The sequence below is a fragment of the Scyliorhinus torazame genome, chromosome 5, assembly GCF_047496885.1.
Source record: "Scyliorhinus torazame isolate Kashiwa2021f chromosome 5, sScyTor2.1, whole genome shotgun sequence".
In the NCBI taxonomy this organism is placed as follows: domain Eukaryota; kingdom Metazoa; phylum Chordata; class Chondrichthyes; order Carcharhiniformes; family Scyliorhinidae; genus Scyliorhinus; species Scyliorhinus torazame.
The window spans coordinates 246,229,402-246,243,165 of record NC_092711.1 but is presented as its reverse complement, the minus strand read 5'-3'; the positions used below and the strand labels follow the sequence as shown (position 1 = coordinate 246,243,165).

The window sequence follows — 13,764 nt, the reverse complement described above, 5'->3', positions numbered from 1 at the left end:
TAAATATTCAGCCTGGATCCCAGTTACCAGTGGCGTACCGCAGGGATCAGTTCTGGGTCCTCTGCTGTTTGTGATTTTCATTAATGACTTGGATGAGGGAGTTGAAGGGTGAGTCAGTAAATTTGCAGACGATACGAAGATTGGTGGAGTTGTGGATAGTGAGGAGGGCTGTTGTCGGCTGCAAAGAGACATAGATAGGATGCAGAGCTGGGCTGAGAAGTGGCAGATGGAGTTTAACCCTGAAAAGTGTGAGGTTGTCCATTTTGGAAGGACAAATATGAATGCGGAATACAGGGTTAACGGTAGAGTTCTTGGCAATGTGGAGGAGCAGAGAGATCTTGGGGTCTATGTTCATACATCTTTGAAAGTTGCCACTCAAGTGGATAGAGCTGTGAAGAAGGCCTATGGTGTGCTCGCGTTCATTAACAGAGGGATTGAATTTAAGAGCTGTGAGGTGATGATGCAGCTGTACAAAACTTTGGTAAGGCCACATTTGGAGTACTGTGTACAGTTCTGGTCGCCTCATTTTAGGAAGGATGTGGAAGCTTTGGAAAAGGTGCAAAGAAGATTTACCAGGATGTTGCCTGGAATGGAGAGTAGGTCTTACGAGGAAAGGTTGAGGGTGCTAGGCCTTTTCTCATTAGAACGGAGAAGGATGAGGGGCGACTTGATAGAGGTTTATAAGATGATCAGGGGAATAGATAGAGTAGACAGTCAGAGACTTTTTCCCCGGGTGGAACAAACCATTACAAGGGGACATAAATTTAAAGTGAAAGGTGGAAGATATAGGAGGGATATCAGAGGTAGGTTCTTTACCCAGAGAGTAGTGGGGGCATGGAATGCACTGCCTGTGGAAGTAGTTGAGTCGGAAACATTAGGGACCTTCAGGCAGCTATTGGATAGGTACATGGATTACGGTAAAATGATATAGTGTAGATTTATTTGTTCTTAAGGGCAGCACGGTAGCATTGTGGATAGCACAATGCTTCACAGCTCCAGGGTCCCAGGTTCGATTCCGGCTTGGGTCACTGTCTGTGCGGAGTCTGCACGTCCTCCCCGTGACTGCGTGGGTTTCCTCCGGGTGCTCCGGTTTCCTCCCACAGTCCAAAGATGTGCAGGTTAGGTGAATTGGCCAATGATAAATTGCCCTTAATGTCCAAAATTGCCCTTGGTGTTGGGTGGAGGTGTTGAGTTTGGGTAGGGTGCTCTTTCCAGGAGCCGGTGCAGACTCAAAGGGCCGAATGGCCTCCTTCTGCACTGTAAATTCAATGATAATCTATGATTAATCTAGGACAAAGGTTCGGCACAACATCGTGGGCCGAAGGGCCTGTTCTGTGCTGTATTTTCTATGTTCTATGTTCTATTGCTTGCCAATATTCTACCCTTGCTTCCTCTCCTTGTGCTGATTCCTTTCTAGGAATGTTTAATCAGCTGTGAAGAGCCCTCCCCAGGGGTCATTATTCAGAATGCTTGCATGAAGATGGTATTAAAGATAAAGTAGGAGTTTGGATATTGGGTTGCTGAAAGATAAAAAGAAAAAGTAGGAGTAAAAGGATGTTTCAGTGATTCTAGCCGTGGATAATGAAGTGCTCTGGGGATTTGTGTTGGAAACTTTCATGTTCTCTCCATATAAGGGGTTGATGGGCTTATTTCAAATATCAGAATGTTATTAAATCCAAAAATAAATTAGGTGGCTTGCCATGGCAAACTGGGAAGACAGGTTGTGTCACACCACAAACAAGCCTGATCTGCCCCCAGCCGCAGTCCACACACACTCACATCCAGCTTGTGTCACTGGAACATGTGCCTTATTGCTCTAGCAGCACATGGGGTACTGAGGTTAATTGCCCTTACCATCACCACAACCAATATGGACTAAATCAGAATCGCAAGGTTCAGCTATTCACAGGATAAGTTCGCTGAGCCATTGGGTGAGCCACGGTTGGAATCTTCCTGGAGATTAAATTAAAGCAAATTCAACTTCCACTCCTTTTGCTTATCTAGTACATGGACATGGAGGTGTAATTACAGATCATAGTCAAGTATAACTCTCTGATTAAATGGACTCCTATCAGTCACCTCCTTTGCAGATTTGATTAGTGGAATGGCCTCCTATATAATACCATTCTATGATTCTATGACTCAACACAAATCACTTAATTATCTGTATCCAAGCTTCTCGTGGCATTGAACAGAATGATCTGGAAAGAACATTAAAAGCACAAAGCAAAACAAAATCACGACATGGATCACGGACTGTGGATATTCGGACTGTGGTTATTTAAGTTCCATCAGAACTGATCTCAACTCATTGACGCCTGAACTTTGTGCAGCCACCAAGAAACGCAAATGCACAATACACATGAAAACACCCTAACCGAGAAGCACAAATGACCATCATTATCAAACAATCTCCATTTCTTTTTGAATTGGCACGTGTGAGATTTACCTGGCTGGTTTATATCAGTTGCTGAAACAGATTTTAATTCAATACATTTATTGTTCCAAATATAATAGAGTGCGATTCAGCACGGCCTCTCCCGCGATTCAGCACGGCCTCTCCCGCGATTTGCTTGGCTCGAACAAAGTCTCGCGAGACATCACGAGACTTCACTGGACATGATCCAGATCTGCATATTTAAATAAGCCATTGGGCTAATTTAATTGTGTGTTTGCGGGATTCTCCTGGCGTCCGGTGTTTAACAGCCTTGCCTGGGAGACCTCGCCAGGGTGCCGTTTAGTACTCGTCCGCACAAGCGTGGACCAGTCATGATGGCACCTGGGGGGGGTCTCCCATTAGCGACCCTGGGTGGTTGGGGTCCTGGCACACCCTCTGGCACCCAGGCACTTTGACACTGCCAGGTTGGCACTCTGGCAGTACCACCCATGCACTTTGGCAGTCCCACCCTGGCACTACCAGGGTGCTAGGGTGGGCAGTGCCAGGGTGCCAATTAGCACTGCTAGGGATCGGACCTTGCCAGGTGGAGAGGGGTTTGAGGAGCTGTTCCCGGGTCCTCTCCGAGGTTGACAGGAGAGGAGGGGAAGTTCAAAAATGGGGGCTGAAAGCAGTGGGGAGAGATTGGGCCATCTTCCAAAATGGCACCCTGATCTGTGAGGAAACTTTCCTGCTGGACTTGCAGCCGGATATGACTCAGGTGCAGCCTAAGCGGCGAGAAACTCCCCGGGTTCCATAAAAATGGCAAAGTGCCATTGAATAGCAGGGTTTTTCTTGGTGCTGTAGCGGCTAAGTAATACGTCGTTAAATGTGCCCAAAACCAGACAGAGACTTTTTCCGTTGAATTGCGCCCTGAATTTCCACTAACTGTGGACCACATGATAGATATGCTCTGAACTGTTATGGGTCCGGGTTTACAGAACCCCAAAGTGTTTCATGGAGTTCAACTGACCCACAACTTTTAATAGATTGTGGTGTGGGAAGCACACGGCGTACTCTCCAGGTGTGATTTAGCAATTATGGACCAATGGTTTTTAAAACAAAACAATGTTTATTCTATGAACTCAAGTTAACCTTCTAAAAACAAACATTGAATATCTTAACACCCATTACTTCAAAGATAACCCCAAAAGACTACAACACTAAATAATCCTTCAAACTGTTCCTTTAAACATCCAAAAGACTTCAAACCTTCAAAAATAAGAACACATCAAGTTACATTCAATATATTTATAGTCTTTGGATTTGCAGACATCAACAGACCAGCTCTGTGTTTTCTTCCTGCAGCTCTCAGCAAAACACAGACACTCCCAGCTGCTTTCTCAAACTGAAAGCAAAAAGCAGAAGTGAGCTCAGCTCCCCCCACCCTCTGACATCACTTCAGTAATATGATCAGCTCCATTTCTTAAAGGTACATTGCTTAGACATCCATTTCTTAAAGGTACTCTCACATGACAGCGCTGAACCTCAATCCCCAATGTTCTTTAACAAAGATAAACTGAGGAAGGGACTCCAGCTACTAGGATTTATAGGGTGTGATTTTTCAGCCCTGCCCACTGCCAGGATTGTCGGATTGTTGAAAGTCATTGGTTGGTCATCCACATTCCTCGCAGCAGTTCTCAGCAAGGCAGGATTGGCAAGTTCCGGCCAAATTGTCTTTACAGGTGGCATTCTGCTGATTTTGCGTACAGAATAATAAGGTTTATGTGCTCGTTGATAATGTCTACAAAATAACTTCCCCCCCCCCCCCCCCACCCACCCTGTTAGCAACATTTTCAACATAAGAAAACCATTTTTAGTGCAATAACACATGGAGCCAGCCCAAACGAGACATAGCAAGTGTGATTTCCAAATTGGGAAGTGCGATTCAATGACCTTGTCACGCCCGACTTGGTGTTGGGAAGATGCCGTTGAATCTTGCGGGAAGCTTCTCATGAGATATGCAATGCTCGAAATGTCTTGAGAGATGTTAAGGCATGAATGGATCTTTCTCTCGCTGTGTGAGATTCAGTTATGTGTACTTAAATGAACCATTAGGCTAATTTAAATATGCATTCACTGGATTATCCCGGACCCGGAATTCACCGGCTGAGCCTGGGAGACTTTGTCAGGACACCGTTTAGCGCTGGTCCACACAAACATGGACCAGTTTTAACAGCACCTGGAGACGTCTTGCAGGCCATTGGAGACCACAGATAGTCAAGCATTGGGCGGAGTGGCACACTGGCATCCCCACTGGCATCTGGGCACTGCCTGCCTGGCACCTTGGCATTGCCAGCATGACCAGGTGACACAACCAGGCTGGCAGGGCAATGTTAATGTTCCACGCCGATAGTGCCAAGGTGCCAGGTTGGCACTGCCAAAGATTGGGGCCTGAAGGAGGCCATGCCCATGAATGGGGGAGGGGGGGGATGGGTGAGGGCATATATGGAGAGTGTGAGGGTAAAGAGGGGTACGAAGGGCCCTCATTTAAGGATTGGGGGCTGAAGGGGGATGAGGGGCCTGAAAAGGGGGGTCCCTCATCAACCCAATAGTGGATGTCCTCACTTCGGAAGGGATGGTAATACCCATGTCTGTAGGGGCTGGCATTGCCAACAACCAACAGAGGGCTGTGGGGGACTTTCAATTGCACATGGAGATCATGGCACTCTTACAAAATGGTGCCCTGATCGCTGAGGAGCCGGTCTCACTGGCGAGTTCAGCTCCCCGCTGCTGAAAAAGGTTCTAAGTGTGGGCTAGACCAATGAGAACTCCCCAAGGCTCATAGAAATGACTAAAGCAGGAATTCTTCGTCGTTGGGATTCACTTTTCCCGCTGGTAAAGCACCCCTGCCCGCGTGTGTCCTGGCGGCGTGGAGTGGCTACAATGGGAAATTCCATTGTCAAGCGGCAGGAAGATAGAATCTCGCTGCCAGCGAACGGCGCACTGCCAAGAAATACGCTGCTGGGGAAATGGAGGAAAGTGTAGGTGAATAGCAGTCTGGACCAAACGCCAACTCCCCACCAAACTCACCCAAAATGATACTGGGGTGAATTCTCCACCTCCTCAGCCGCCCCAGCCGCATGTTCCTTGGTAGCGCCATCGTTAGCAGCGAGATTCTCGGTTCCCGCTAGCGGCTAATGGGATTTCCCATTGCAGTCACCAGAGCCCACCATTATTCTATCAAATCCTCCTCTCTGCAGCCGATATCGTGATAATGTCGACACTCTTAGCCACGCATTAGCTCCCAGAACTCGGTGGCCGCATTGTTCATATTTTGTATGTTGTAATTTGAGGAAGGGAAATTACAGGGTGGCTTCTGCACCAAATCCACACACGTCAGCATTTGCAACTACAGTTAATTTTTTCAGCATTTAAAGGAGTTTGGCTTCTTACCACTGACTACACAGCAGTTGCTGAGCTCAAACTTTGAGCTCTCAGAGTCTCAAGCATATTGGGGTTAAATTATTGGATTGACAAATGGGAATGGAGGCCATTTCCATGTGCTATCAAATTTGGCCCCGTAGTAGTTTTAGGCTCCGAGAGCTGCAGTTAATGGAGAAACCCGGTGGGAGGTTCAGCGACCTCACAGGAGAGGTAAAGGTCAGTAACTGCATCTTCAAAGTCATATCCTACCTACCATCGGACACTGCTCATTTCACAATACCTTCCTCACTCACATGCCAATCATTTCTATCAATCAGGACTCATACCAGACATCCGTACACTCCACCTTACCATCCACATAACAATGCTGCAAGCCTCAAAGTCACAAATTACACACACTGCCAGCTATTCAACACCACCACCCAAGTAAATTGCAAGACAAACTCTCCCTTCCCTTGCACTCAACTGGAGACCCAAAAGATAAACAGAGGGGGCCAGGAACTTTGACATCACTTGACTCCTATGAAGGAGTTGGTGCTGGCCATTACTGGGACATCCATTGCTGTGATCGTGGCCATTGGTAGAGCTGAAACCAACAAAGATTACAGAATCCTCATACCTCCTCCTCATAGCCAACTTCCCCTTCCACCCACAGGTCGGCACGGTAGCGCAGTGGTTAGCACATTTGCTTCACAGCTCCAAGGTTTGATTCCCGGCTTGGGTCACTGTCTGTGCGGAGTCTGCACGTTCTCCCTGGGTCTGCGTGGGTTTCCTCCGGGTGCTCCGGTTTCCTCCCACAGTCCAAAGATGTACAGGTTAGGTGGATTGACCATGATAAGTTGCCCTTAGAGTCCAAAAGAGGTTCGGTGGGGGTTACTGGGATAGGGTGAAGGCATGGGCTTAAGTAGGGTGCTCTTTCCAAGGGCAGGTGCAGACCCAATGGGCCAAATAGCCTCCTACTGCACAGTAAATTCTATGATTCCCACGTTTTCCCTTCTGATTTACAAGTTGCAGATTGTTAAGAATGCATCTCTTACTTCCCCCATCTTCCCCTCCCTGCACCATATGCTGATCTTGTACCTTTCTCATTTCAGATGCCCAAAAACCGCAACCTGGTCAGGCAGTGGAGGAAGAGCAAGATGACAGTGACACAACCATTATAATTTGTGCAGTCAATGTCCAAATGCAGCAAGAATTGGACAATATTCAGGCTTGGGCTGGCAATTGGCAGGTAACATTCATGCCACAGAAATGCCAGGCAATAACCATCTCCAACAAGAGAGAATCTAACCATCGCCCCTTGACATTCAATGGCATTACCATCACTGATTCCTCCACCATCAACCTCCTGGGGGTTGCCATTGGCCAGAAACTGAGCTCGACCAGCCATATAAATACCATGGCTACAAAAGCAGGTCAGTGGTTAGGAATCCTATGGTGAGTAACTCACCTTCTGATTCCCCAAAGCCTGTCCACTATCTACAAGGTAAAAATCAGGAGCGTGATGGAATACCCCCCACTTGCCTGGATGAGTGGAATTCCAACAACACTCCAGAAGCTCGACACTGTTGTGTTATTCACCCTGGGGTAACACGGACAGCAACTGGATGCAGTTGTACTGGAAAGCAGACAGCTAACTTAGAGTTGGTTCAATACGATTTATTGAACTTCTGTAACAGTGCACACAGCTTGCTGTGGGTTGACACTCTACTACTCTAAGTGTGCCAACTCTAACTAACTAGACCAGACTAGCTCTGAGCCACGTGTAGAAGATGCTAACTGATATATACACCCAGACTGTCACTACAGTTGTCACCAGTGGAAAGAGGCAGAGTGCTGATGCCTCATGTGTTTTATAGTAGGAAACCCTCCTCTTGTGTTCTGTCCTGTGTGTTGATTGGATAACCTGGGTGTCTGTCACTGCCTGTCTTTACCTCATTATGTGCATGAGTGCATATTATGACAGACACCATCCAGGACAAAGCAGCTTGATTCATAGATATCATAGAATTTACAGTGCAGAAGGAGGCCATTCGGCCCATCGAGTCTGCACCGGCTCTTGGAAAGAGCACCCTACCCAAGCACCGGCTCTTGGAAAGAGCACCCTACCCAAGGTCAACACCTCCACCCTATCCCCATAACCCAGTAACCCCACTCAACACTAACGGCAATTTTGGACACTAAAGGCAATTTATCACGGCCAATCCACCTAACCACCCCATGCACAAATATTCACTCCCTTTACCACCAATGAATAGTGGTAGCAGTGTGTACCATGTACAAGAATCACTGCAGAAACTCATCAAGGTTCTTAAGACAGCACCTTCCAAACCTACGACCGCTACCATTTAGAAAGAAAAGGGCGGCAGACACACGAGAACACCATTATCTGGAAGTTCTCCGCCAAGTCACTCATCAGGGGCTGGTTTAGCACAGGGCTAAATCGCTGGCTTTGAAAGCAGACTAAGGCAGGCCAGCAGCACGGTTCAATTCCCGTACCAGCCTCCCCAAACAGGCGCCGGAATGTGGCGACTAGGGGCTTTTCTCAGTAACTTCATTTGAAGCCTACTTATGATAATAAACAATTTTCATTTCGCCTTTGTGACTTGGAAATATATTGGCGATTTTCACAGTCGCTGGGTCAAAATCCTGGAAGTCCCTCCTCACCAGTGCTATGCATGTCCCTACACTGCAGGGACTGCCGTGGTTCAGGAGGGTAGCTCACCACCACCTTCACAAGGGCAATTAGATGGCCAATAAATTCTGACCGAGCCAGCGATGCCGACATTCCATAAATGAATGAAAATGGCCTGCTTAATCCCATTTCATTGCATGCATATTGCATGTTAGTGACAGGAAGGTGTGGAGCTGTTGGTGAACTGCAATTGGAGCGGTAATCACTGGTGTTGGATTCAGATGAGTTCTTCATGCACAGCTTGGGCAGAAAGGGCCATCTAGGTTGGTTCGCCAATTTGTTTTTCTCATCAAGCTCATGCCCGAGTTGTTCACTATACAGTTGGTGGCAAGCCCTTATGATGGTGATGTTACTGAGCATGCAGCAGACCATCACGAATCGTGACATGCTCTCTTCTGTAATGCAGGGCTCCTGCATTGTTTCAATGGCGTGATGGCCTGCTTAATCACATTTCATTGCATGCATATTGCATACGTGTGGGTTGTACGCTAGATACACCAGCCATCTGGTCCCTGCTGCTCAGTTAGTCATAGTGGCTGGGATGAAAGTAGCGCTGTGGGATGTGCAGAACGAAAGCTTCATGACTGCTGCCAGAATACCAGTCATTGACCTGCATGACTCACGTTGAGGAAGTGGAATACCTATTGGTTCTCGTACAGGCCAGAGTTGACATATAGTGTCCACAAAGCAATGTGCATGCAGTTAATGGCACCCTTCACCATGGGTAAACCAGCAATCTTACTGAAGCTGCATGTTTCCACGCCCTGTTCCTCCCTGGCAAGATAGACTTGCTCCCACTGAGTGGAGAGGGTCAATAGCCTCCCTTATACACAACAGTGAGCTTCTAACTGCAAGATGTTGCAAATGTTTCCAGCAACAACCTGGAAGGAGCCAGACAGATATCAGTTCCTAGCTGCAGCCACTTTCACAGTCACTGGTAATGGAGTCCTTGTCCTGCTCTGAGGTTAGAGCTGTGGCTGCAGCTGGTGGCAGATTTCCATGAGGATGTCCTCACTAAAGTGCACACATTGCAAACATTGTTCACTGCTGAGATTCGGGGGTAGATGAATTGCTTCCTTAATGCCGTGAGCAGATATGACCCTCCTGCTTTGACACCTTGTCCCTGCTCCTTCCTCTTCCAGCAGTTTATCTTGCTCTGTGTGGCTTCAGTCCATTCTCCAAATCATGCTGTATTCCAAAGAGAATGTTGCTTAGTGCACCCATGTCTGGGAGCAGCTAGCATCCTTGAAGTCAGCAAAATGTCCTTCAGCACCTAGTATACCAGTCCCTGTAGAGATCTGCAACTTTAAACGACCATTCAAAACACCAAACATTGTAGAATCAAAGCACCAGCCAGAAGGAATCAACCAATGATTAGTCTGCAAGTTATCGATGATCCCTTTAAGCAGCACTGGTGGTTAGTCAGTTTACTCTGTTCAAAATGGATTCAGCTGGGCAAGGTTAAGAGAGGGTGTTAGCTGGAATGTTGGGCTCCGAAATGGCACCGCTGGCATCAAACCAGTGTTGCATGCTGATTGTCGTCCTGCTCTGCCTACTCGGTGACCTTTCACCGCGTGCACTAACAGCCTCACTACTACGGAGTCCAGTGTGATTCCCCACAAAAGTGTCCACGTGTGTCTCAGGCACCATTTTGGAACTCCAGGGACACTTGCAGCACACAAAAACAGATGCAAACAATCCCAAATTCTCACCCTGATATTTCTGCCACAGCTAAATTAGTCTGATCTGTGTCTCCGGAGGAGAAATAACAGAAACAGATCATTCCTGGCACTTCCGAAATGAACATTTTGGGTATATATTTTCAACTTGGAACATCATCCAGACAGAGAGGAAGCTCTGATGGGGCGCATTACAAACCACTGCTGATCTCACTTTCATTTAGTGGAAGGAAAATCCAGTTTATTGTGCAGTTAACATGCAATCTTATGCAGTAACACAAGAGATACCCTGGACAAAATTGGCCAGTAACACTAATTGGGAGTGACGATATTTATTTTAGTTTAAACATAAGACTGAATTTGATGCCTGTCACCTGTTTGCTCCATTTCTTTTCAGGTTGGGTCTCGGGGGGTATCAGTGGGCTCTCTTCCATGGGAACCATCAGTTATCCTTTCCCTCACCCGATTGACACGCAATTGGATTTTTCAGTCACAGTGATCCAAAGCAAACTAGAATTCTTTTTTTGTTTATAAATTTAGAGTACACAACTCATTTTTTCCAATTAAGGGGCAATTTAGCGTGGCCAATCCACCTACGCTGCTCATCTTTGGGTTGTGGGGGTGAAACCCACGCAAACACGGGGAGAATGTGCAAACTCCACACGGACAGTGACCCAGAGCCGCGATCGAACCTGGGACCTCAGCGCCGTGAGGCAGCAGTGCTAACCACTGTGCCACCGTGCTGCCCTTCAAACTAGAATTCTTACTGATTCCCAGCCTCTCCCTACTTGCTCTAATGACGCAATGGCCAATAGTAATTATGATAACAGTCACTGGTCAAGCTGTGCCCTTCCTTGTCAGCGTTGATTCAGGGCCACGTTAAACCATTAGGCTAATGAAGGCTCTGGATAGGACTCTATGCCGTGTTTATGAAAATTTTCACAGGTGCTATTGCCTTACGTTTACACTGTTCACTATTCTGATCATTATAGTTGTTACTTAACCCGCACATTTTTAACATTAGACCTTTCCAAAACCAATTTTCCACAAATCCTAATATTTCCCTGCAATGTGGCCTAATCTTTTCAAAGCCCTGGTGCAGGCCACAGCCACAGGATGTAGAGTCTGCACACAGCATTGCTGCAAGCACCTCGGTATAAACAACTCCACGAGTGATCGGCTCTGTTAACCAATCCCCAAATGATTCCTATTCCCCAACTCCTTTGTCGATTTGATCCCTATGTTGCGTTGTTTCTGCAATTATTTTGACTATTCCGCAGTCAGCCAGATTTGCATTTGCACATATTCGCCCTCTATATAATGTGCAGTGTGACTCCTGTCACAACATTAGCATCTGTTCTGCAGGTGAAGTCCTCAAAGAAAGAGTTTCCATTTACTGAGCATCTTTCATAACGTCAGGCCATCACAGTGATGTTCTTTGGGAGTGCAGGCACTGTCGTGATGTGGGGAAATGTGGCAACTAATTTGTGTACCTTGAGAGACCACAAGCAGCAAAACGGATAAATCCCTCGATAATCTGTTTTCTCTCCCCAAGGATGTTGGTTGAGAAACAAATTTTGGCCTGCGAACTAGGAGATTCCGCTTGTTCTTCCTTGAACAGTGCAATGGCGCCTGTCACAATCACTGGCGGGGTGGTTGGGGCCGTAATTCAACAACTGGCCCAAACTATACTGAAGTTTCAAGGCTAGATTACATACTGTTCCAACATTACAATAGTGGCTATGCTTCATTGGCTGTAAAGCACTTTGAGATGTCTGGTGGCGGTGAAAAGTGCTAGGGGCGGGATTTTCCAGTCCCGCCAATGGCGATCCCCCCCCCCCCCCGCCAGATGGTGTGAACAATGAGGAACCACGTTGACAGCAGCGGGAACGGAAGATCCCACCACTAGCCAATGGTGGGTTGCCTCTGCCACCGCAAAACACATCGTGGGGGTGTGGGGAAATCCTGTCCTATATAAATGCAAGTGGTTCTTCTTTTTTGTCCCCAGAGTGGGGTTCAAACCAACAATCTTTTGACACAAAGGTCAATACGTTACCCCATTGAACCAAGGCTGACGCCTTTCTTCCATTCCAATCAAAGGCATCGATAAACTTCTCCCCTTCAAATTATTACCAGCTTCACACAGTATACAGGACGCTGAGGATCCGGGATCGATCCCGGCTCTGGGTCACTGTCCGTGTGGAGTTTGCACATTCTCCCCGTGTCTGCGTGGGTCTCACCCCCACAACCCAAAGATGTGCAGGGTAGGTGGATTGGCCACGCTAAATTGACCCTTATTTGGAAAAAAAAATGAATTGGGTAATCTAAATTTAGCAAAAATGTTTTTTAAAAGTTTACGCAGTGTTAAATACATCAACTTCTCGGGATGGAAGATATTACCTCCATGCCAATTCTGTCCTCATCCATACATCTTATGACAAGGAGTGAGAGCCCTGTGTAATTTCTCGATCTGGGCATTGAAACCATTCTTGAGGGATTCCTTCCAAGTGAATGAACATTACAGCATTCCGCTAACAGAAACAGCATGTGTCCCTACGCCTGCGGGTAGTGATTTACCGTTTGTCAGCCCAGGTGATATTGGCTGACATATCACCTGCAGAACTCATTCAGAATACAAACAGTTTTCTATTGAGCAGCTCACGGGCCACACTTTCCCAGTAATTTAATGAGGCAATCTATTATTAACCCTGACGAATGGAGCAGCTGAGCAGAGAATCACCCAGCCACTGGGATAGACGAACAATAAACAGCAGCTCGAGTCAGCTAGAATGCACAAGCTCTGCACTGCCCATGACTAACACAGCAGCAGCAAAGGTTGGAGATGAGGGTAGGAAGAGGCTGAATGTAGGGTCCCTTTTTTTTCACCATGCTGGACAATAAACACTAACACAGCGGTAGCACCAGTTAGGTGTAAGGAAGAGGAGAGAATGTAGGGTCAGTACTCACCTCAGGCTTGCCTTTGCTTTGCAGTAGCTGCTCCAGGTACAGATCAGACAGTGGAGTCCGACAGCTATTGATACTCTCGAAGGCAGCGAAGGGGCCAAGAGGCTCACTCTTGTTGGATTTTAAAGTCATGTTGATCAAGCTGCCAGCCTTGTAGTTCTTATGCAGTATCTTTAGAAAGAGTCCCTTGTAAGGCTGGAGCAGCAATGGACCCTGTTACACTGACAGGCTGGGAGGAAGAAAGAGAACCGGGTGTATGGAACTGGGAGATAAATCCCTTCCTGACTACACAAGAGTCTAAAGTGCAGCTCAGATGACAGATTGCAAGGAATGTGATAGGCACAATAAATCCTCAGTCACGCCTGATCCAGTCATAAGCATCTGTGAGTGGTTATTGCGGTTTCCTCTTGATCAGCACTGTGTGACTATGTGTGTGCGCGTGCACATACTGAGAGCATTCTCTGGACTGCACCAACCTCCTGAAGAGGGGAATACTCTGTCAAAACAACAAGAGTAGATTAAGGATTTATTTGAGCGTTCTGCACCACTGCAGGTCTCCTACCTCTGCCAGCGCCAGATGGTGGACGCAGCCAAACTGGGCAAAG

The 13,764-nt window shown here is 47.1% G+C and overlaps 1 protein-coding gene across 2 annotated transcripts in view; it reads right to left on the bottom strand.

The window, feature by feature from the left end:
• The window catches only part of mpp1 (MAGUK p55 scaffold protein 1), a 101,017-nt gene that overhangs the window by 65,955 nt on the left and 21,298 nt on the right, over positions 1 to 13,764 (bottom strand). The window contains exon 1 of one of the 2 annotated variants that reach the window (XM_072505283.1): positions 13,163 to 13,522. The exons of the other annotated variant lie outside the window; for it this stretch is intronic. Coding sequence (XP_072361384.1) covers positions 13,163 to 13,291 — 129 coding nt within the window. The 5' untranslated portion in view covers positions 13,292 to 13,522. Of the gene's footprint in view, positions 1 to 13,162; positions 13,523 to 13,764 lie in introns of those variants that run through there. 2 annotated transcript variants of the gene reach the window in all.